Here is a 24,526-nt window from a genome sequence, read left to right as displayed (position 1 = left end):
TTGTCTAATCCTACTGATTTCTGGAGGGATTACAGGACCAATCATGACTGAGAGGCTGCTGCCTCGCCGGACACTGGCCGGACCGGGAACAGTGTAAACAGGGAGCGGAAGCGCATCGCCACGATCTGGAGAAACATTGGGAGATGGTATTTTGTTTCTTTTTTTTAAAATAGGGAGATGAAAGTTGTTTACTCGCTTATGTTGGCTAGCGACCCGAAGATGCGCGCTGCAATATTTGCACGGTTGATGCAGGTTTTTATAACGGATGGTATAACTTACACTTGGGCAGTTGCGCCATAATTTATGGTAACTTTCAATGCTGGAAGTGTGTATTAATTGACACAATCTTCACTTAATATTCCCGAACACTATGCACTTTGTGCGTTAGTCCTATTTCTGTGACTAAATCTGGCTTCAGGGAATGTGTTGTGGTGCTTACTTGTTCATAATGCAAGTCATATTTGTGAAATTGGCCAGGTGTTATTCATATGATCTACAGTGTGAGACACATAATCTTCAAATAAGTCAATTTCTTACGGCTGCATATTTCAAACTTGTTTCTCTCTCTCTGTTGGTTTACAGAGGACGTTAAGTTTCATGCTTATTGTTTATTTTGCTTGACAACACACATTCATAATGTTGTTTATGTGTATAGGGGCTCAGTTGCAGGCAGCAGTTGCTTATTCTCATTCTAAAGGATTACTGCAAAGTAATCAGTGGATAAGTCAATGGGACTGAATCCACATTACATATCTCCTCACCAGGCAGATCAGATAGAAAGTATAGCCGGTAACAGAGATGTCGAACAGATGTAGGAGACATGGTTTTGTCCACATGCCTAAATAAAAAAAAGTCTCTTCTTTTATTATCAATAGGATCTGTCGGGACTTGTCTGTGCATGACCGGCCAATGGAGGAAGAAAAGGTGGTTGATAATATCCAACCAAAATTCCGTTCCCCTTTACCTACTGGGATTCCCATTAACTGGGGACTCATCACTGGCCCTGTCCCTGAGCCTGTGTTCCCAGCATCTTCTTTGAGCACCCAGCTTCCTCCTCCTCAGAGTTCGGCTGTTCACGCACTACAAACCAAGGTGAAGTCACTCACACAGAGGAGGACAAGGGGGCGCGATCGAGAGAAAGAAAGGGAACGACTGGACACAGATGTTCTAGTGAGCAGTCCCGCTGGGCAGATTTCATCCGAAGTCCTTCTCAGACAGAGGCCCAGAGGAAAGGGTCAGCTCTCTCTATCTGCCCCCTCGTGGCGATCAGGCACTGCGAAGAACTTCAGCAGTAGTGATGAAGAGGAGGAGGTGGAGGTGCAAGTCAGTTTCGAGATCCACAGCCCTCCAGCTGAAGCACGAGGAGAGCAGGTCTTCCAGGAGGGAGAGGAAGCTGAAGACGAGAGGTCAGAGAAAAATGAGGACCAGGTCAGTTTTTTGACATGCCAGCCTTGTGGGCTCGGGGAGGGCACCAGTCTAGAGAGTCTTCTATCTGATAACTCAAGCAGCAGTAAGGATGACCCATCCCCTCCTCCTGCTGCTGCTCTTCCTCCTCTACCTGTGCTCTCCTCATTTCCTGCTTCTACAAAAGCTTCCATTTCGTCTTCCACGTCAACAAGACACTGGGCACCCCCCAAGGGCTTCTGGAGAGTAGTGCGCCCTGAAACGTTGCTTCTGAATGGTGTTAGCCTCGACAACACACCCTCCACTTTACCTCTGAAGGACCATGCTCAGGCAGAAGCAACAACAGAGCCTCAAAGCTATTCTAAACCATCCGAAACAGGCACCAGGAGCGATGCCGGAAGTGTAGTGGATGACAGCGACCCATCCTCAGAGTTCAAACACTCGGACAGTGTGGAGTGCTACCTGGACAGATGTGAGCAGAAGGAGTTAGACGCTGGTGACCTAGCCAAAGAACTGTGCAGTTCAGACAGCTCGGAAAGCATGTCTTCAGAAAGTGGGCTACTCTCTGCTGATGAGAAATCGAAGGTGAAGCGGAGAGCGTATGTAAAGTTACGGGAAAGAACCCCAAACTTTATAGAGGAGAGCGAGCAGAGCGGAGGGGAAAGTGCCGGCTATGGAGACACGGCGTGCGGAGGCGATTGTAAAGGTAGGTCTCTTGAGGGCTAGAGCATGTATTTCATGTCAGATGTCAAAACTTTGTAAGTAAAAATGTACGAATAAAAATGAATAACAAGAGAGAGAAACAAACTTGGAGTCACAGATAAGATCCCTCCCTCCTATGGCTGAGGTGTTTTTTAATTTTAGCTTGTTGATGAAAGGATTGTATTACATAGAAGTGCTGTAAAACAAACTCTGACTGAGACATTAATGTCTGCTCCGTAACAATCACATTCTGTAATAAAAAAACAGGCATATCGGTATGTTGACATAAACTTCATTAAACAAGTGGCTCAGTCATAGTTTCTTGACTTCTTCGTGCACTGCTTCTTCGTCTGTTGCTTGCTATTATTATTATATATTACTGAGTGGAGGCAGAACAATTCAGCTCAGTGCTTCAGAAATAGCATTTCCCCCCCCAAAACATTCAAAAGCTTTTTATTAATAATGTCCACATTTCATCTGCTGAGAACACCATCCGGCTACCACAGCTGTTTAAAGTGCCTTATACAAGCCTGTGTGTGTCTACTGATGATGGTGTATAGGAACACAGTAACCTGGCTGATTCCCAGAGTGGAACAGATGTCAGATGTGCAGATGTGCATGAGTTTGCTGCTATTATTAGCAGTCAGAGCGGTGGGGGAAGTGTCCCGGTTTTTGTATCTCTATCTGTGCGCTAATGAATGTCTTTCTAGTCATGTAAGGTGGAAAATGATGTATTTTACCATACCATGTATTTGTGATATCATGTATTTGTCCTGTGTGTGCGTCCGAGTGCGTCGATACCAATACAGTCAGTGCAATCCATATCGGGCCAATCTCTGATCAGGTGATTTCTCCCTCTTGTCTCTGGGGAATCTGCCTCGATCCGTCTCTCAGTGGTTGCATAACCTGTGTTTTTTTGACTGACATTAAGGATCAGTCAGGGATAACCTATGAGACTGTCAATCTAATGGTATGAAGGTTTATGAAAATCCTTACAATAATACAAAGACCCAATTATTTTAATACCCACAAGTCCCTCTAGGTCACATCATGGCTAATGGCTCTTTTGGCAGTAGTATTTTCCCCAAGCAAGCGCAACATGGTACACTAAATAAGAACTGAACCCTAAATTTGAATAATACACTCGACTAGGCTCGCAAAATGTCGAGGGAAACAAAGACAGGAAATCCATGTTTTGTGGGCGTAAAACCTAAAGCTTTTCCAACCACACTCTGTCAGATCTGCTGTGATATGTACTTTTCCTCTCTGTTGTATGCTAGTCGCAGGTGCCCATGGGGTTTTGGACAGCTCAGACTCAGACATTCTTGCTCAGGAACTTGAACCCTATTTGAGGTGAGCAATGGAAAGCTGCTTTATGTGCTTGGCGGGGGTGCAGACATACAACTTCTATGCACTACTATATCCTCTTCTCATGAATTCCATTCTTTCATGAATTCCACTCTTACAGCTCAACTTTTGTGAATTAAGGTTCTGTCTTTTTCCTGGATTGAAGCTGTTGGTGTCAAACAAATCGTACAAATTGAATATTCGGATAAATAACTATGGATATCAACTACAGTATATAGATGAAGATGACATTCTTTCAAAATAGGTTTATGAAATAAAGCTCCCTTTTGCAAGAGATTTACAAACTGTGCTACTTTCCAATAGAGATAAAGTCTTACAACCTTGCTATCACTGTAATCACACAAAACTAAAACACACTTAATTCTTGAAGAAGTCACACGTTAAGTGTTTAATTTGATTTTTTATTGACGAATCAGCTGTAAGAAATATTGTTTGTGTTACAAGAGAGTCAAAACAAACATTCCACCCCTCCCCCCATTCACGGGATGTTACATCATGTCACTCAAAAGGGGGTCATCGATTTTGTACACCGCTATTCAGTCTGAGTTAACAATAGGTTCGTGTGTTGGATAGCGACAACGTATTCTTTCCAGGAGGAAAAGTTATACTATTTCTTCCAGAATTGTACTTTAAGAGATACAAAACTATAATAAATCGATATTTACATTGAACACATATGTGCAACTAAGCAATAAAACCACCATTTCTTTGAGTTACTTGAATTGTTCATCTGCTCAGTCTTTCATTTGATCTTTTATATTTTAGAGGCCATGTTAGTTATAGAGGGCCTGCTGGTCATTGTTCATTAACTGCATAAAACAGCTGAAACGGTATAAACAGACTGCTATTTATACTGTGTTTGTCAGTGTTTGACTGTAATCTATTATAAAACAATATGTTCTTCTCTTGACACCCAGGAAAGAATGAATCATACTCAGTCCATTACAAGGATAATCCACATGGCTGGTGTATCATGCTATCTTTATCACTGGGCCAGGGGATAAAGACAAGTACAGATGAAGCACAATGCAGAGCAGCTTAGCTGCTGGGCATAAGGATAGATGGAAAGATGACGTGTCTCTCTGCTGCTCACTGCCGGTACCACGCCCCAGTCTATCTATTTGATATTACATAAAACAGCTTAGGAGGATGCAGCTTGATTCACTCACTCTATGTTAAGTCAATCCGCGGGGAATATGATGTTGCTGTATATGTCACAACACACAATAAGCTTTGCACATTTAAAGACTTTATTAAATATTCAATTGCACTCAAACAGATGGAAATATACACTTGTTCGATAACATTCACGCTATCCATTCCCTTGCTGTTGTTGTTGTTTTTTATCACCGAAATGATTTATTTATTTTCTCATTTGCATCTTTTTGCTTATCGTCAGGTCACTTCTTGTAATCAGTGATGAGCTTCCTCTGAGCCCGAGACATGAGCAAGCCAAGCTTCTTCTGGAGCGAGCACGACTCAAGGCTCGCTCCAATCACATTAAAAGCGATCTCCCCTGCAGACGCTCTCATTCTGATCAGAGATCCACCGTGTAAGTTGGCTACATCTACTCATGTGGGCTACGACCTCTTTGGCATCTTCACAAGTAGGACGTTCAAGACTGTGAATGTCCGACTTGTGTTTGTGCGGTTCTTCGTACATGTGCAAGGGTATGAATCAGTGTCGTGATAACGAGTTTAATTTGGCCAACGCTGGTGTGTGCTGACTGAAATTAAGTTGAAGCTTTGGAACTTCACTGTGCTTTGTAATTTCAAACACTGAGCGGACAATGTTAAGAAAATGTTTGGTCATGAAATAGTGTCACACAGTAATCGCCTTATATCTGCAGGACAATTAGGAGCATTTGCATTGGATTCTGCATCCAAGACTGCACAGCAAACCTACCTGTAGCCACTACATGCGCTGGATCGACCATTGCCATTTATTGTAATTCATTTGTTCAATGAATCACCAAAAATCTCTTATTTTGAAGAAGTCTTTTATCTACCTGGGCTGTTGCTGTGAGATGGCTGACATTCAATTTCACTTAAATGTATAGTTTTGCTTCACTTTCATAAGGTATTAACTTACAAATGAGTAAACACAAGTGTAGCTCTCTTACAGACAAACTATGTGTTTCTTTAATATGCACTTCTGTGTCCTTGCAGAAGGAAGCAGCAAATAGAGTCTCCAATCCAAACGCATGTGCAGAAAGCTGTTCAAACCCAAGAAGACCATGCAGCTCAAACTGTATCTGGCCCCCTTCTTATCCCCAACCAAGACACTTCCTCGGGTGACCAAGGTAGTCGATCTAGACGGTATGGTTGTTCCCCCACACGGGTGCGCTTTGAGGACGAATCGGAGAAAGAAGCAGAATCTCGATACTTGGATAGAGTGAGACAGCGTAGCAGGACCGGGATGCCCAAGTCCAAGAGTAAAGAAAGTAATACGGATTCTAGCAGTAGCGGTTCAGAAAGGAGCAGAAACAATCGAAGTGTCTCTCTGCCTCCTTCACAGAAGAAAGAAGTTGTGGGTGTCAGTGGTGAACCCACAACAGTGATTAAAGAGATAATAGTGCTGGTGAAGAAATGTGAGGCATGTGGTTCCGTGGTCAAGGAGCCTCAGCCAGTCGCATCACCATCAGAGCCAAAGAACCCTGAGCCACAGCAGCCTGAGGACCCACGGGAAAAAGCGTCTCCTCGCTGGGTGCCTCATAACAAGCCAGAGGCAAGTACTCGTCCTAAAGCTCCTCTGACTGTCACGTTTGCAGGAGCTTATGTTCTGGGGGAAAACAAAGAGAGCAACACAGGGTGGAAACCATCAGGCTTTGGGAAACTTAGGAGAAGGAGCAGGAAAGGAGAAAGTCGTCTGGAGTCTGGCCATGGCCCCTACGGTCCGTCTTGGGCTCAACGGCGTAACTCAAATCCCAGGAACAGGGTCAATTTGAGCAGAGCGGTTTCCTTTGCCCCAGATAGCCCCGTTGTTCTGGAACCCCATCTGCTGGAGGCCTCTGATGGACTGAGAGAATCACCTCCTCCATCGCTGCCTATAAAGTCAGCCCTGAAGTCAAGTTCAAGGAATCGCTCTGCTGCAGGTCAGTCCACGGTTCAGTTCCAGATAACCTCAAATCAGGGAGGCGAGGGAGGATCCCAGCATTCTGCTCTCCTGGACTCTTCAGATGGAAGAAGGGAGTGTGCAGTGGCTTTAACCCAAGGGATCCCTGCAACAAGCAACCCAGTGCCCTGTATCAGGCCCTCCACCCTGAGGTACTCCCCAGCCCGGCTCACCACTGACCTACCAGCTGCTGAACTCTGGGATGCCACTCCAGATGGAGCAGGTGAGTGGTCACTGGGGATGAGCAGAGCCATAGATAGATTTCAGTTCCTCTGGAGGGTCGTGTAGAGAGTTCAGTGCCTCTGCCATTTACATGTCGCATAGAATGATACCGTTCTTTCTGATAGGAGAATTTACTGTTCTGGAAAAGCAGTAGCAATACCTACTGTTTACTAATAATATTGTGAAAGGTCCTGCATTCATTTAATTCATATCATCAAAATGTACGGTGTAAAAAATAAAGTAAGCATTAGACTCTTGAACATTAATATACATATTATGTTTTGGGATCATTATTTCCAATGTATATATATATATATATATATATATATATATATATATATATATATATATATATATATATATATATACATATACAGTATATATAATGCTCATCAGGTAAAGTACCAGTACCTTAAAAATTATTCTTTGCAGTATTTGATTACTCGTTAGGCATATGTGGATAAGTGGGGATAGAACTTTGGATAATCCAAAACTCGTCACATACTGACGCTTTGTCAGAGCCCCCTCTAAGGCACTGGGAACGATGCATGGGCGCAGTAAACCAAGGTCAGGGCTTAAAATAAGTACGTAAACTAAATGAAACGTAAACATGCACTCTGAGAAAACGTTGCTAAGAGCGCTAACTGTAGGAACTACGGCTTCGTGCTGACAACTAACAGGCTTTACCTGAGGGGGAACCGGAGGGTGGGTGCTACTCTTCGGCAACGAAGCTGGAGGTCAGGATGGCATATCAGCTGCAAACGCCATAGGAGAGAAGTGCAGGCACGCTCACATGCACAAACATGCACTAAAAGCATGTGCGGTCGGTCCGGCTATGTAAACAAAGCAAGAAAAGGCTGGGATAACAACACACAGAGGGAGAGTGACTTCATTCTCCGCTCAGGTACTCCACTATATCTTTATATAGATAATAGATGTTTGAATGTCATATACTGTTCCTTTAATCTACGTCATCACACTCCCGGAACATTTTCTCGGAGCTTATAATGTCAGGGTTTACATTGTAGTCACTCGAAAGCCAGATTTAACATAATCTAATTTAAAATGTTGCATAATACAATAGAATAGAATTGAACAAAAAGAAAAAATGGAACAGAAGAGAATACAATGGGAAAAGATATATCCACTCAGTACATCCTTTTCTACCAGGTCTCGGTGAACCTGGTTCTGGTCCTGAGTGCCGTCCTGCTCTACGCGGCCTGGTTATGTCTCGGGCTGAGGACCTCAGAGCCGAGCTGTTGAGAGCAGAACATCTGAGAGCTGAGGCCATATGGGAGGAAAACTCTGACGGGTCCAGGTAAGCCAAGATAACCACTCTCATCGTAGCTTAGACATTAAATCCTTTCCTCCCTTCATGCTGTTCCCAAAACGGCTTGAGCGTGCCAGATTGGTAGCAGTTAGAAGATTAAAACCCTGACCTACAGTCCACAGGAAGTTGTTATTAAACTATTCTGTGAACATCAAGACAACCCTGCCCTCTTCTGGTAATGAAGACCCTCACTTGTAAAGGCCTTTTATAGCAGAATGATAAGCAAAGTCATCAAAAAGCTTTTTCCCTGGCTTGTTCATCGGTGGTTTAGTCTGGAATGTAATTATGATATAATACATTTTCAGTCTATATTACTGAAAACAAAAAATAAACGGTGTACAACTTACCTTTTACAGAAAGGATGGACGGCCGAAGCTCTTCCTGCGTCGCTTCTTTTCCTCCATTGGTCTGAACAGTGTTGGTAGGCTAGTGAAAGGAGGCCGCTCCAGCAGCATGGAGCAGCTCAGTTTACCCACTGCCCCCCGGGTCGGCTCTGCTTCCCCAAGCCCCACGCGCAGACCACAGCCCACCATCCGCATGCAGAGGACGCCCTCACTGCAAACCCTCCACACGGTGAGCAAGAGCAGCAGACATTTCTCATGCCACGCTATTATGTTTTGTTCAGGGCTGATGTGCTGCCGTCAACTTTTGTTTTATTTCACCACATCAAATAGATGTGGAAGAAAACATCTTATTTACATGTCTGTAAACGTCCAGTTCCAGTACCTTTCACCACTCATGTGCCACAGTGGATTAACCAAGGCTTTTCAGCATTACTGACCGTTCTGCCTGTACGGATGATGCATTCCAGGTGGTCCATGCGTCCTTCCACTTTCTGTGGTCGCCCTTCTTGTTTTCCTTTTGGCAGCTGTAAGAGTAGACTAAGCAGATTTAAACAACCTTCTGTTCCAGCCAACCACAGCCTGTGTTTGCATTATGTGTGTGAGTTGCCAAACACACACGTGTTAGTTTTAGAGGGGTGTTAGAGCCAAAAAAATACTCTTCTAAAAGCCAATCTGATGAATTTTTGCCAATATGAAAAACACAATTTGTGACAGTGCCATTTATTTGCCACTAGGTGCTGCCACTGGCCCAACTGCGCAAAGCCTCCTCGGTGCAGAGTTTAGAGAGAAGAACAGAACGTTCAACAATACTGGGAGAAGTGCAGATACCGTACGGCCTGGCACCGAGGTAAGTGGCACAGAACACTGCAGTAGTAAGAAAGACGGAGATGAATAAAACAACAAATTCTCCACTCTTTTAATCCTTACGTTTTCTAATGGCTGGACCTGAATGTCTGCCATTACAGCCCTGATAGCCCTCAGCTCGAGCTTCACAGGGCCCTGAGTGTTGAAGATTTACTTACCTCAAGGATTGCACGTCCAGTGGGCCGGGTCACCCAGGCTTTCCCTGATGGGACCCTCCTCCTGGAACTCGTCAGACCCCCAAATGGTCCCTTTGGTTTCGTCATCTCAAGGGGCAAAGGTCGACCAGACACAGGTAACTTTTCTTTATCCATATTGTCTTTGTACCGTCTTAAAGGAGGAGCTCAATTTGAATCAATTTGGTGGTGACTTCCTTTCCTTTGCTCACTGCCAGGCTGCTTTGTTGTGTATCTTCAGACAGAATGGACATTAGAAGAGAAAGAGAACATCATTGAAATGTCTGATGTTCTGATATAAATTGGCTTTACTGTTAAATTGATCATCAAACATCATCAGATGCAATGCTTTTAATAAGGGTAAAGCTGTTATATGTTATTTATTACAATATTGTTTGTCGGCCTATATGTTTTGCATGGTTCAGTAAACACAAAGGCTTTCTCTATCTCCTTTTTCCGCTCCCAACGTTTTTTCTCCATTAAAATTCTATATTTCCCCTCCGTTCTCACACAATCCAACCGCTCCTTTACCTTTATGTGTCTTTGCCTGTCATTGTTTCCTTCCCAGGTGTGTATGTAGAGAAAGTGGGGGACGGTGGTGGGGAAGGGCCTTACATAGGTCTGCTCGGCATCGGCGATGAAATTCTGCAGGTGAATGGAGAGGCAGTGGCTGGACTCAGTCTGGACCATGTGACGCGGCTCATGACCCGGGAAAGCACCGCTTCTCTTCGGATCATTCCAGCCCGACGCAACCAGCGCTGACTGGGAAGATAGGCCTGGCACAGGGCCATTTCTCCTGCAGCCGTGGATTATAACTCACCAGTGCAAACACAACGGATTGTACTGTAGCATATGGTAGATAACCAGCGTGTATTTCAGCACAGATTTACGTCACAAGGGCTACATGAGATTACGGGGTAAGACGTTAATTTCCTGTTGTTCAACAATATGACACTGCAAGGGATTTGGATTACAAGGACAAATCAATAAAATAACCAAATGTCAAATCCATCACGAAATACATCCCATTGAAAGGCCTCATTAGCTAGAAACTATAGTGTATATTGTGATACTTATAAAATGTTAAATACTAAATCAACTCCAGCACAACTTGTTTCTGCACATATGTTTTTTTGTCAGATTTAGTTGAATAGGGATCCTTTCATATCTGAATTTTAACCAAATCTCTAAACTATATTTACAAGAAAAAGACTGCATTAATGTTTTATTTAAGTATTTGAGACCATTAAAAAACTGCATCATCTCCACTTTTCTCATGTTCAAATTGTGATTTATTTTGACACCCTAAATGACCCTTGAGTGAAACCATGTTTCGTTGCATGTTTAAATTGTTGCCATTAATCTAATGATTATTTCAGATGATTGACTTGTTGAAGGTTGTGCCACGAATGTAATCTTCGCCCATGAGACCCTAAAGAGCTATTTATTGAAAAAAAGAGCCCTCTGCAACAGCATCACAAATTATGTTTAAACATATACAACAATTATCTCATTGTTTTTCAATGGATCATACTGTATTTCCCTGGGGCTCTGCATGATCCCTTCCTTCATTTAGGTGTGCTGTGCCACCCATTGCTTCAGGAAACTCATACTTGTTTTCTTTTAAATAAAAAATATTTTATTAACCTTTGTAACTCATGAATTATGCACACAACAACAACAACGCATTATATCTATTCAGTGCAGATTCACAAGCATATTGTAAACATTTCAATTTAGAGTAATGCAAACATATGAATTAGGAACATCTTCCTAATTTGACAGTAACACCCTTAATACGTAATCAGTCTTAATTAAATCAATTAGGCCTATTGATTTGCAAATGTTAGATCATAACATTAATAGGGACCAGTGCTCCCCAACAACAAAAATCTTGGCACAATTGCGGTTTCCCTATACATGCTGATACAAAAAGTTAAAAGGGATTATGTGAGGCTGAGCAGGATGCAGGATGATGGTCGTGACTGCTGCTTCAACAGGTCGTGACTAATTATAAGGCTCGCTATTTTTTTTCAAACGATGGGTTTATTTTAATATATGTGGACAATGGCGCAGTTTGCACTGTAGTTTGCCATGTTATACGAGTTTATCTGACTCAATGCGATTATTTAAATTCAGAAACGCATTTGACTAAAAGAGAAAAGAAAAAACGGTGTGGAAAATCCGTTATTAGGATGTACCTGCTACCATTTAAGTTGTCCTGGACGTGGTCTGATATCGTGCTGCTCTTTTATCTGATGGGACCAGGAGCCGATACGCTTTTATCTCTGCCAGCCATGAGTCCCCACGGGCCCGGAGGAACCGCCGTCCAAGCCCACCCCCACCATACACACACACACAGAAACACCAAACACTGACGTGCAACAGCACATTCCGGCCTATTCATTTGTACATTTATTGATTGGTTAATTGATAAAGAATTGTGTCCCGTTCGAATACAGCATCGTTATCATAATTACGCTCTCTTCATTTGAGCCCTCTATTGTATCAGTAGCACATCCAGCCTCAAAGCGCAGACATGGATATGGATTAATGGATATACTCTTTTTAGGGTAAAATGAAAATAAAAAAAGAGAGACAACCCTCTGCTATCATCAGTTATCTTATTGCAGGATAAATTGGCTTAGCAAAAACCCCTTTGTTAAAATTATAAATAGGTCAACAGCTTAACCTGAGCTTTTGTTTCTTTCATCAAAAGAAATTAAAACACCTCCAAATAGCTCAGGCTGCATGTACCTCACGCTGTTACAGGCCGTTGCGCTATGCCTGTTTGCTTTTTTTTAAATGCTTTGCCCTCCACAAGCCTATATAGCCCACGACAGCCAAATAATAATGAATCATTTCATAAATAATGGGTTTAGGGGCTTATCGGGAATGAAGAGGCCGCTGCCGTGCGCTTATCTCACTCGGCCACATTGCGGCCTGTGTTCCGCTCCCCATACTGAGGCATACTGGATGCGGCGAGGAATAACTCAGCTACGCACACACACACACACACACACACACACACACACACACACACACACACACACACACACACACACACACTGCTCCACAACTGGCAGAAAGAAAAAAAAAAGAAAAAAACCTCAGACATGGATGACCCACTCACAAAATGGCTCCACTTACACAGTAACATCAACAACACGACTGGAACGGTAAGTGCAACAAAAAAAAATACACCACTATATTCAAACCATCGTATTCGTTGTTCCTAGAGGTCGTAATTGGATTGCTATCGTCTGAATTTTATCGGTGGTATGTGCATTTTTTTCAGCCTATATTTTCCGCTATTGTCCGATCGGAAGGTTCAGACTGTACGGGATGTATAACGGATGCGAGGCCTATTGGAGAATTCCCAGAAATAAAAGTGCGCTTTTTTATTGGCAGTCTTTTGTTCGTTTATAATAATATTCCAAGGACATTAATCGAGTTAAGTGTACTAAAACCTCTTAATGCTGGTGTGTAGTTTATTCCATATGACAAACCTTTGATGTTCGGTTTTAACAACAGCCCCATGGCCTACACATAACACGAGGATAACACAGAACCACACTATATGTGGCTATATGAAAATTATCAGGTCAAAGTGTTTTCGGAATTTTATTTTTTTGGGGATTAACTGAAGACGGGAAAAATGAGGTTTATTCCGACAACGAATGTCTTCGTGGTCCTGGCAGTCAATCTTTTTGTACGAGATCATTTCACCTCTAAAACAGCAGCCGACATACGCTTTTTAAATATACTCGAATATGACTTTATGCGGCTCTCTAACGTCGGTTTAAATACATTAAGATATTAGCTGAACGTTATGACCAAGCAAGATACGAAGAGGAAAAACACATGCAATGCAGAAACCACAAGACAAAGCTCCTGGCTCCAGGTTTATGATTTTTGTTTTTAACTGGGTCCAATTCATGATTGCCTAATTAGCTTATAAGGAATGTATCACATCCCAGCAGGTTTAACGTAAAGAAAAGCTCCTCCAACAGCTCACAAATATGACAAAATCCTCGAAAAATGAGACGTTTTGAAATTGAATTATCGAAAAGAATGAGTGTTATCGTCCCTTGTGGCAAAATTGTCTGCATTTTAGTTTTAATAGAAACATATTTCAATATTGTACAAAATGTAGTAAGAAAAAGAATGACGCTAGAAAGCAACTATCCACTGCTCTTTGACTTGTTTTGTTTGAAACGTTAAGTCTGTAATTGATCATCATAATTGAATAACTGTAATTTGAATGTCATAACTATAATCATAATGAATTGTTATAATAATAATAATAATAATAATAACAATGATAATAGATTGTTAAATTCCCACGGGCTTCCATAGAACAAACGCGTGGTTGTATTGAGACTGTCACATATTATTCTGACCAATAAATTAATGGCGGAAAATCTTATTTAGGACGTAGTGGACTCGAGCGAGTGGTGACGGTATAACAATGATGGAAAAACGGCAGCTGGAGCTTCGTCCTGGAAGTCCCGACGAAGAGTCCGGTCCTGGAAAGAGGGAGGACTCCTCCATCATCTCCAGACTGAACGGATGCAAGGAGGAAGAGGAGCCGATGAGAACGGAGGGGAGGGGAGGGAGCTTCAAGGGGGTTGAGGAGACGGATGACGTTCCTCTGCAGAACTCGAGCAACGGGACCAGCATCAGCATCATCATCAACGGCGTTGCCAAGGAAACTGCCTCTCACAACGCCCTTGACCTGAAAAGGGAAGTGCCGGTGATCGAGCTCTCCAGGAGGGACGCTATAAAAGCGCTGGAGCAGAGGACTGAAAGCCATTTGGTGCCGATCACGGAACTTCGCAGACCTCCACCGCTGCCGCTGCCGCCGCCGCTCCGAGACGACGCTCGAATGGTCCAGCTGAGCCCAAACGCGTTTCCTGTCCCGGCCCGGGCCATGCTCTACAACCTGGCGCAGCCTCTCGCCGCCATCAACAGGTAAAGACAACATAAATACCATGCCGTCTCAGTTGATCATTGTGAGGATTCACCATAAGTTTGATGGCTGCGATGTTGCCCTATATTACGGGGCTTAAGTGTGATATGCTTGTGTATTCAATATGTTGACATCATTTAGCAAGTATGTGCAGGAATGACGGGAAAACATCCTATAAATGTGTGTGCGTGTGTGTCTGTGTGTGTGTGTGTGTGTGTGTGTGTGTCTATGTGTGTGTGTGCTGCCATGGTGCAAGGAGTGGGGGTTGTTGAGGGTTAGATGCAATGAAGGAAATTATGTAAATTCATGTGTTCTCATATACCTGTGCATATTTTGTCTGCTTTCTGTTGCTGTATAGTCTCGGAGGGGAGTCAGAGCAGTACAGCATGTACCCCAGCAACAGGGTAAAGCGCCGCCAGGCGCCTTATGAGGTTGAACTCGACGAGGGTAAGTGCATCTTAGATTTTTTTAAAGTATGGCAAGACGTACTTCTGCTATGTCCTCCTTCTGCCAATATAGTCTCCAAAACGTCCCTTCCTCATCTCCATTGTCATTCACCCACCGACATTGATCTATACCTAATCTGAGTGTTGCAGAAGATGTCTTAAAATAAATAAGTGTTTAACCCAGAAGGAATAAATACATCATAATTCATGGCATAAATGAATGCCGCTTATCTGAATGTCAAATACATGTACCTGCATAGCCATTAAATAAGCTATACTTAGTCAGATGTGGGGTTTATTTCATTTTGAAACCTCCTTTCCATCACTGCCCACTCACTGCCATATACTGGGGTGGAGGATGGGGGTGCTGCTGCCTCCATGCCAAGGTTTTACTGCAGAGTGGGCTGAAGGATTAAGATAGACTGGGTGTGTTCCAAGGGCGACAATAGCCTGGAAGACACAATTGTTGAGGGCGGGAGGATGTGACTACCTGCAGTGGGGTATTTTATTATATCTGAATGAATAAAAAGTACATAGCAAATGAAATAGGGAGCACACAGTCTCCCCCACCCTTTCCCGGGGGTTGGCATGCCAAACCAACCATTTCTCTATACATATAGTATATTGTACTATATTTTGCAATCCTCTATAACTTGTTCTCCATCATTCAAAAAAACATTTTTTTTTAGGATTATTAAACTTTTGCTATGAACACATTTTTCCTCAAATCCTGCATTGTTTCTCATGCGGCTATCTCTTCCATTTTTATTATTGCACTTGCAGACAGCATTATAAGTTTCAGCTTCTGCACTTATCCTATCAATGCCTCTTCTTCTTACTCTGTGTGTCCATCTCTTTTCCTCCCCTTTTCCCTGCTAGCTGGCCAGCCAAAGATTGTACGTCGTATCTTCACTAACAGTCGGGAACGTTGGCGGCAGCAGAACGTAAACGGGGCATTCGCAGAGCTTCGTAAACTCATCCCCACTCACCCCCCAGACAAGAAGCTGAGCAAGAATGAGATCCTGCGACTTGCCATGAAGTACATTAGCTTCCTCTCCAACCTCCTGGAGGACCAGGACGGCGGGAGGAATGTTGGCAGCACAACTGATGGGGAAACAGGGCTTCTGGTTGGAGTTGGGGCCCACGAGGTTGGCCCTCAGGGTGGTCCACATCAGGACACAGTGGTTGGTTTGACCAGGGAAGATCTTCTGGAGACAATGTCACCAGGTTCCAGTTGTGGAAGCCTGCCTGATGGCGATGCCGAGGGCAGTCCTGAGAGCTTTATGGAGGACCAGGACTCGCCTCCAGCTCCAAGGACTCTAACGGCTTCACGTGGGCCCGCGCTGCATCTATCTGCTAGAGATCTGAGGCGCAATGGCCACCCTATTGATGGCTCCAGTCGCCGATGATGATGCCAACAGACCACAGACACAACACCTGAGACTGAAATGAGAGGGACTAAGAAAGAGGTGTCTATGCTCAGGACCTGTTAGCTTTGAGCTTTCAGTGTAGGAAAGAGAATCAAGCTCCACCTAGTGAGATAGTGGTGTATGTTCCTGTCTCCACACGACACCCGAGGAAGTGCTGATAAATAGCTTGCTTTGATTGGTGATTGTTTGAATTTGATCCAACAAAAGACTTGTACATTTTCATGTCTTTGACCTGCAGTGTATAACTGTGCCTGTTTTTACAAGTCCAAAGACAGGTTATTCCAAATTTAAAAAAACAGGAAAAGAAAGGAAAAATAAGCAAACAAAACCAACTCAAACAAAACATAAATCACGGGACACTTAGAATTTTTTTTCCGATGCGTAATATTGAAGTTTGGACCGACGCTTCAATTGTGATACTGTTGATGACAATATAATGTGGCGAACCCTGGAAATTTATGCCCAACACATTTAATGTGTTAGAATAATGACACAAGAGTAAATTTGCCTCAGTTAGAGGCCGTAAATGAACCGACTGGACTCTAGTGTACCCATGCAGTAACGTATGTATTGTAAATAGCATTATATTTCCACGGCACAATGTAACAACAGTGACTGGAGTTCAAGTCATGTGGTTTAATATGTACTATAGTGTGTTTGTCAATTGGTTTACTAGCAAAATGGTCTTTTGGGAGACATGAAACATAAAAGAAGAGAGACAGAACGCGAAGAACTCAAAATGTAAAGCAACAACTGAACGTAGTACATCAAATGTGGTACCATTTACGTCTGTTACACTTTGGTGATGAGAAAATGACACCAAATACGGCGAGAGACAGTTAAACATTTTCACTGCCGAGAAAGAATATATCTATTTGATTTTGCGGAGGTACAAACATGCAGTGTTTTTTTTAAAGTGTACAAAATATGAGTCATACGATATTATGAAATGACTCATGCAGTCATTTTGATATGAATGTTTCAGTGTTTAAAAAAAAACTGTAATGCAGTTGTAGTTTAGTAAGGTACACAAATCAATCCCTTCATTGCCGCATACATATACACCGCACTCGCACAGAGGCACACACACACACACACACACACACACACGCACACATACAGTGTTAATATCATAACAACACCAGCAGTTTTCTGATTAATACAGTTAAGGTTTGGTCACTGTTGTTGGTTATTCTGCTTTTTCAGCAGGACCTAGTAGCCTATATTGGTACCTTTGGTAACTATGGTATTTTATGAATTTCAGTAAAGGGACATTGTACGTTTGGTAATGACATATTTGTTGTATGATAGCTGTATCTATAAATATATCCAATGTTAAAGCGATGAATTTTATACAAAACCCCTGAATAAAACATGCAGAGGAAAAGCCTTGTGGTCAAACTCACTCAAGCAAGTTGTAGATGTTATTACTGTAATTCAAGGCAATTCAATCCAGTTCTATTCAATTCAGTTCAATTATTTATATTCGGTTCAGTTCATTATCATTTGATTTAATTCAGTTCAAGTCAATTACTTCTTTGTACAAGAAACTGAACATAAAAAACTTTTTTTTGGGTCACATTTCACCATATATGACTATTAATACCCTTTACATACTCACTCATAATTGCATAACCTAATTGACAACATTCTAAGGCAGGCAATGGCATAACTTTAGCAGCTGTTTCCCACCTTGTCTGTACAGAGTGTGTAGTTGAAACCACAACCTCCTCTTGGAACTCCCCCAATGGACGCTGGAATCCTCACTTCCACCCAACAAGTGACAACTTCCTGTGGAGGTTAACGCGGCTCAGTGACCTGCAGGATATCCTGCCATTGTGAAAGTGGTTTTGACAGCCTTCGCTGCACTCGTTTGCACACTGTTGTGTCTGTACACATTGGGAAACAGGCACAGTGGTAGAGACCCCCGCCGCCCAAAAGTTATTCACTTACGCAATCGAAAAGTTATGTTCATTAATAAGAAATTAGCAGAGGGGTTGTTGCTTTGCCGAATAAATGCTACTTTCCTGAAACGTCTATATGTCCCTATATGTTCCACAACTCCACACAGCCGACTTTGCCACCACTACAACTACAGCATCACCTCTTAGATGTGTTCTAAAAGCTAGAATTGATTCCAGGGAGCATCAGAGACATCCAGGTGTTTGGGGACCCCTCCTGTGCTCTGCTCTGGCTGTGCTGGGACTCCACTGAGAGGCCCTCAGGGTTAATGCCTGCCAAACATTTACCTGCTCCAGTGTTCCTGACTCTCCACAAACACACATACTTACAAAAAAAGAGAGGGATACAGCGAGTGTATGTGAGGGATTGAAAGGGAGGGGATGAGAGGCTTGTGTGAGTGTGTATGTGCTTGCTGTACATAGTTCTGTGTGTATATGTGTGTGTGAGAGAGAGAGCTGGCGTGTGTGTGTGTGTGTGTGTGTGTGTTTATCAGCTCAGTGCAGATGGGTGGCAGAGTGGCTCTTGCAGCCAAATGATTCAGTATGCTAATGAGTTGTTATCTGTGGTGCTGCAGGAACAATATACTGTCTTTCTCACAGTGGGAATCCAGCCTGCTGGGAGCAGATTACACTGCACACACCGCCAAGGTAGTTATTTATATTTTCACACAGAGTAGTAGAAAATACATAAATGCACACACACACATCCACAGATAGGCCTATAAACAAACAAGCAAAATAACATTTTAACACACACACACACACCACCATCATCAACAACAACATAAATATGATGGACATTTAAGGTAGATTTATGTCCTTGACCAGGAGAGATGGAGGTGCTATTCTGTAGGCCTTCCTCTTTAACTGGTTTCAGAGTTATGTTTCTGTTCCAAGATGTTACCTACGTTCTTAATTAAAGTACATCTTCAATTGTCCAGAATGTTTTTTCCCCAATCAATAAGGTTTTACCAATTGAGAGAAATGTTTAGCTTTAAAGACCCAGAGTCAGCTGAAAAATAAAATCCTTCCTGTCTTATTATGAGTGAGATCACCTTTAGCCACTGTCTTTCCAAAATGACACTTTTAATGTTATTCAAAATTCACATATCATATTTTCAATACCTTTAGATTCTTGCTTAATTGATCGTCTCTTGACGTTTGACCTACACTCAGATCCAACACTTGGTCGTTGAATTTGGAAAAAACTAAGTGTCGCCTGCTTTCAAACATTCCTTCATGAAAGACACAAATACAAAAATACAGGCTGTGTTTGACAACATAGGGAATTTAAAATACAAATCGCTGATGTTTATTATATCATAATATTTCACGTCATAGTAATTATTCATCTTCTTATGTGCCACCAGCTACAATCTTGGTTAAGTGCGCACTCTTGCATGTGTCTCCCTCAGGAAAAATGAGTGTTCTCGGGTCAGATTTGTATAAAAATTAATGAGACATTTATAAATGCTATCGGCTTTTAAGTGTTTTGTATGGATAAATAAATATGACATTCCTGGATGGAGGGTCAATTTAAGGCTTTATTGTAAAAATAACAATCAATGTGTGAGAAAGAATTAGTAATAAGAAGAGATATAGTAATTGATTGCAGAGGGAAAATTATACAGAATGAAGGTCGGACAGACTGAAATGTATAGTGTTAATAAATATTTCAGCAGTAAGCGGACATTATGCGACAGATTTCTCATTGTGTAACAACTGCACTTCCCTCGGACGCAACTGTCACACATTCATAGTTTGGACAAAAAATACTTAAATACACAACATCCTAACATAATATTGTAATAAAGGCAATTTATTATCCTAATCCTTACTTATTAATAGAAACCCACACAAACATTGTGGTCAGATTTTCCTATTCATTCATCAAAATCTTTTCTTGTGCATCTTTGTGTTGAAAAAGCAACCTAATACACACCTAACATGTCAATAAAATCGATTAAGACTAAATTAGGTACTCCAATTTGCTCAAACCATGATAATATGAACATTATTCAATTTGAACTATATCCCTCTTATACGGTTTAATCACTTTTTTCAGTGATACAATACTTTCATTACAATTCTGGCAAAGGTAGAACAATTTTGTTTGTCTGTGAAAATGTAATAATTATAAATAATTTAGAACTTTAGTGTCTTTGCTGTCTTCCTACTTCACAACATAAAAATGTCTCAGTAACCTCTCAGAGAAATAAACTACTAAATTATATTCATCTAACAACTGGATTGCTGTTGTGTACAGCAAAAGAAGTTTCTCATTTTTGAAAGGTTTTGATTGTTTAGTCTAATGAGATAATTGTTTAATGGTACATTGTCCACTATAATTTATACTGTGTTCATCTGTCTCTCTGGTGCAGAGGGTTATCCTATGTGTTATCCTGTGGCTCTGAATCACCTTCACCACCGCCTTCAATCTTTACTGAAAATTAGGAGAAAACCGGGACGTCACTCTTTCTGTACTGTAGTCAATCCCCATTTAACAGACCAAATTCACTGAAATCAACAGAAACAGAGCTGCAGTGAATGACGAGAGAGTCCGCAAGACTGATCCTTCCCATCCTTCTGAGTGAATGTAATCTGCATTAGTATTGATCTCCTGTTGTTTTGCAGTCAGCAGGTGGACAAGAACATGTGGAGTCTTGTAGTCAATATGATTTTTTTGTGAATGTTTTGCATTTTCATTCAATTTCTGCAACCTATTTGTGTTACTCTTTCTGTACTCTTGGCATTTAAGGATCCTCTCCAATACCTCTTTACAGAACTTGGACACCTTACACCCTCTAGTGGGAACCAAATGCAATCATGGATTATTCACTTCAATTGTTCCCAAATTTGTATTGGCCTCATTGACACAGAGCTTATCTATTCTAATTGCAGAGACTAATGGCTTATGAGTTCTGGTTCTGAATAAATAAAACCGAAGGGTCATCCATTTCAAGCATCGTCATTTTTAATGCATTGTTAAAAAGAACTGATGTGTTGCATACAGCATTATAATCAAGCCTCATCCATCTCCAAATACAGCAAGGCAAGCAAAGCATTTGGTTATATTAGCATGAAGAAACCGAAGCAGCGGCATTTAGCTGAATCCCGTTAATTTGACAGAGCAGTGTAATAGGCTGAAGGTTGTAGAGTCTACAAGAAGTTACAATCAGGGCTAAATCAAGGTCAAAGGGTGCAGTCACTGGGTATCCATAGGCTTGTCCTTTGAGTCTGGGTAAAGTAGGAAGCCAGAGAAAGTGCTGTCATCCTCATTGCTGGAGTAAACTCCGTTCCAGTCTCTCAGCGTCTCCAGCCACACCTGGTCTCCTACATTCAGCTGCATCAGTGCGAGGTTGGAGGCCTGATCAATGTCCTGGCCGTACAGGGAATCCCGGGTTCGCAGCTTCCGTATCCCATTAATCACTAGAGCAGCACGTACGGGCCTGTTGCGCACGGTGATGTGGTAACTGAATAAGTAGACCCCCGGGTAGGTGGCATTGAATTTGTTGAGCGTTGGGTCCCAGTGCCCCTCCCCGTTGTAAAACACCTTATCAAACTTCACAGGGAGGCCGGGCGGAGGGAAGGACCTGCTGGGAAACAAGCCCACACTGAAGGCAGAGCGAATCTGTTTCACACTCTCACCTGGTGGGCCCTTAGGACCCCGAGGCCCACGCCCTCCTTTAGCTCCCCTCTCCCCCCTCAGCCCTGCCATGCCCCTGCCTCCTGGGGGTCCTGGGGGCCCTCTGGTACCAGTATCCCCCTTCCCACCCAGAGGCCCAGGCTCCCCTCTCTCTCCCTTTGCACCATCAGTTCCATTCACTCCTAGGGGGCCCATCTCACCTCTCAGACCAGGGGGCCCACGCTCACCCACATTACCTTTCTCGCCTAAACACTCGCATGTAAGTCCGTGTTCACCTTTCTGACCCTTTGTCCCAGCTACCCCAGGAGGACCCATAGGCCCCTCTCGCCCGGTGTTGCCCTTAGTCCCATTCAGGCCTGGCTCTCCTCTTTCTCCCGGGTCTCCTTTCAGACCGCTCAAGCCACTTTCACCTTGCTCTCCTCTGGGGCCCAGATCACCTATAGAAAGTTTATATTCACATAGGAAGACATGTTTTGATTAGAATACTTGTATATGTTTATATGGGGCCTTTTATACATACTTTAATCTCATCTAAGTCAGCATGATTAAAGGAGACAATCTAATATGTAAACCTTTTTTACTAACACTACACACCTCTATCTCCTGGTTTTCCTGGGATGCCAGGGGCACCTGGAAGACCCACCGTTCCTTGATCACCTTTGTCACCTGTGGTAGATTTGATAAATAAAGCGTAGAAAATGGCATCCGCAAAATACTTATACAGGGCGGCGTTTTGTGAGAAAGGAGAGAGGGATAGAGAGAGAGAAACGGAGAGGCAAACAAAAACACTTCTGCTGTTAAGCCCCGTAGTACCTATGTCGCCATTGAGTCCGTTGGCTCCGGGTAGTCCTGCTGGTCCTGGGGGTCCTCTGAGCCCTGGTTCTGCCGCCTCTCCTGGTATCCCTGCACAAAAACAGAGAAGAGTTTGAAGAAGAACAAATGTTGACCTCCAAAAGGTCATTTTTCTGAAAATGATAATCCATTTTACCTAAAGGGCCCCTCTCTCCTTGCGGTCCTGGCGGCCCACTCTCTCCCATGGGCCCTACGGGGCCTTTCTCTGGCGGACAGCACTCACAAATGTTGAAAAAGCATTCACTGTAGTCAAGGGTATAGTTTCCGAGGGTGTTCCCGGGGGGCGCTAAGGCATCGGTGTGGAACTCAGTGGAGTAACTGTCGCTGGAGTAGGTGGTGCTGACCGTCGGGGACATGGAGTAAGCGTCCATTGTCACCTCTGTTGTCTCATCCATCTGCAGGCTGCTAGAAGGAGACGGGGTCGTGATGGTGGTGCGTGCGGATCCTCCACCCCCGCCTCCGCCGCTGCTCCCAGCTCGAGGGGGCTTCTTGGTGGTCTGAGGTTTGGGCCAACGTGTGGCTCTGGCGCTGGAGGCCAGCGTGGCCATCTGTACCACCAGGAGAGTGGTCAGGAAGACGAGGCGAAAGGAAGGCATACTGACTGCTTAACACAATGAGCTGTAAGGGAGCGGAGTGGAAGTTTGAGTAACGTAGATAAAACAGGTGCATCCCAGTGTGTTAACGATGAATAGTAAAGCAACAAATGCATCTTACCTGTTGATGTAAATGGTGTTGACTCTTCACTCCATCCCTTCCATCTAATGATTGATGCAGGCCGCCTCTTTCCTTATATTGCCCCGAGACAGAGAACAAGGGACTGAACACCGGGGTTATTAGGAGGTAGGTGGGCTGGCAAGAAGAGATTACGTGACTCCTGAGGGATATGAAATAAAGCAGGTTGTATACAAGGCAAGACTTTATTCTTTGTGATGTGGGATATGGTTCCAGGGCCCGTGAGGGCACGCACTGCTGAAATGTTGTTCACACACATGCATGCTTTGTACACAAACAGCGGAAATATAAGGTTGCACACAGATACACATCCGCGGAACAGGTGTTCATAAGCATAGAGTATATGTACACACATTGTTGGTAATGAATAGCACATCATGTAAGAGTTACTGGGTGCAACACCTTGTCGCAATCACACCAATTGGCAGCACCTCAAAGCAGAAAGTGGATCACCATGCACCCAGTGGGAGAGGGATCAATGTCCCAAAACAGACGGCGTGGCAACGTTGATCCGACCATTCACCTCCTTGATCAAACCAACCCAAAGAGCCCAGTAAACCTCATGGAAACCTGGCCCCACTGGACGGAGCTTTACGTGTCTCAGAATCTGTGTTGGATGTAGTTTCAAACCTCTGACATGAACTGATTCCTCATTGGTTGCCAAGATTCCACACACAGTCTTATGTGGAGCCATATGATACTGTACGTGGCAAAATAATAAACAAACTAATTAATTTTTGCACTGGAAGCACATGAGCCTTGTGTGCCAGTGCACTCTGTTAAAAGGTCCTCTGGTCTGAGCGGGTCTCTATCTCTGTCCTGAGACACCTGTTTGGCTCTGTGGTCAAGATTATGGTTTGTCTCTACACGATACAACATTACATACACACTTTTATACTCATGCACTCACCTCCACTACTGAAATGACTGACTCCCCACGCCACTATTAGCTTTAACTAAAGGTTT

At 43.1% G+C, this 24,526-nt stretch overlaps 3 protein-coding genes across 3 annotated transcripts; 2 read left to right on the top strand and 1 right to left on the bottom strand.

The window, feature by feature from the left end:
* The first annotated feature begins 43 nt into the window (after positions 1–43).
* On the top strand, positions 44–10,794 carry si:ch211-13f8.1. The gene is made up of 11 exons (XM_034555371.1): positions 44–93; positions 1,028–1,092; positions 1,271–1,428; positions 1,723–2,110; positions 4,858–5,026; positions 5,643–6,832; positions 7,981–8,128; positions 8,497–8,713; positions 9,219–9,331; positions 9,450–9,640; positions 10,090–10,794. The coding sequence occupies exons 1-11, from the start codon at positions 44–46 to the stop codon at positions 10,281–10,283; spliced, it is 2,883 nt and encodes a 960-aa protein (XP_034411262.1). The 3' UTR covers positions 10,284–10,794.
* Positions 10,795–12,425: 1,631 nt separating this feature from the next.
* tal1 (T-cell acute lymphocytic leukemia 1) lies at positions 12,426–17,774 on the top strand. Its single transcript, XM_034554567.1, has 4 exons — positions 12,426–12,700; positions 13,956–14,495; positions 14,852–14,940; positions 15,819–17,774. The coding sequence occupies exons 2-4, from the start codon at positions 13,993–13,995 to the stop codon at positions 16,346–16,348; spliced, it is 1,122 nt and encodes a 373-aa protein (XP_034410458.1). The 5' UTR covers positions 12,426–12,700; positions 13,956–13,992; the 3' UTR covers positions 16,349–17,774.
* A 3,587-nt stretch (positions 17,775–21,361) lies between these two features.
* otol1a (otolin 1a) lies at positions 21,362–23,424 on the bottom strand. The gene is made up of 4 exons (XM_034554564.1): positions 22,965–23,424; positions 22,790–22,879; positions 22,571–22,642; positions 21,362–22,413 (listed from the first exon to the last, which is right to left on the bottom strand). Exons 1-4 carry the CDS (start codon positions 23,422–23,424, stop codon positions 21,536–21,538), a joined length of 1,500 nt encoding a protein of 499 aa, XP_034410455.1. The 3' UTR covers positions 21,362–21,535.
* Positions 23,425–24,526: the final 1,102 nt, after the last annotated feature.

This window comes from Cyclopterus lumpus, chromosome 17 (assembly GCF_009769545.1).
Source record: "Cyclopterus lumpus isolate fCycLum1 chromosome 17, fCycLum1.pri, whole genome shotgun sequence".
Taxonomy (NCBI): Eukaryota; Metazoa; Chordata; class Actinopteri; order Perciformes; family Cyclopteridae; genus Cyclopterus; species Cyclopterus lumpus.
This window is presented reverse-complemented; position numbering and strand designations above follow the sequence as displayed.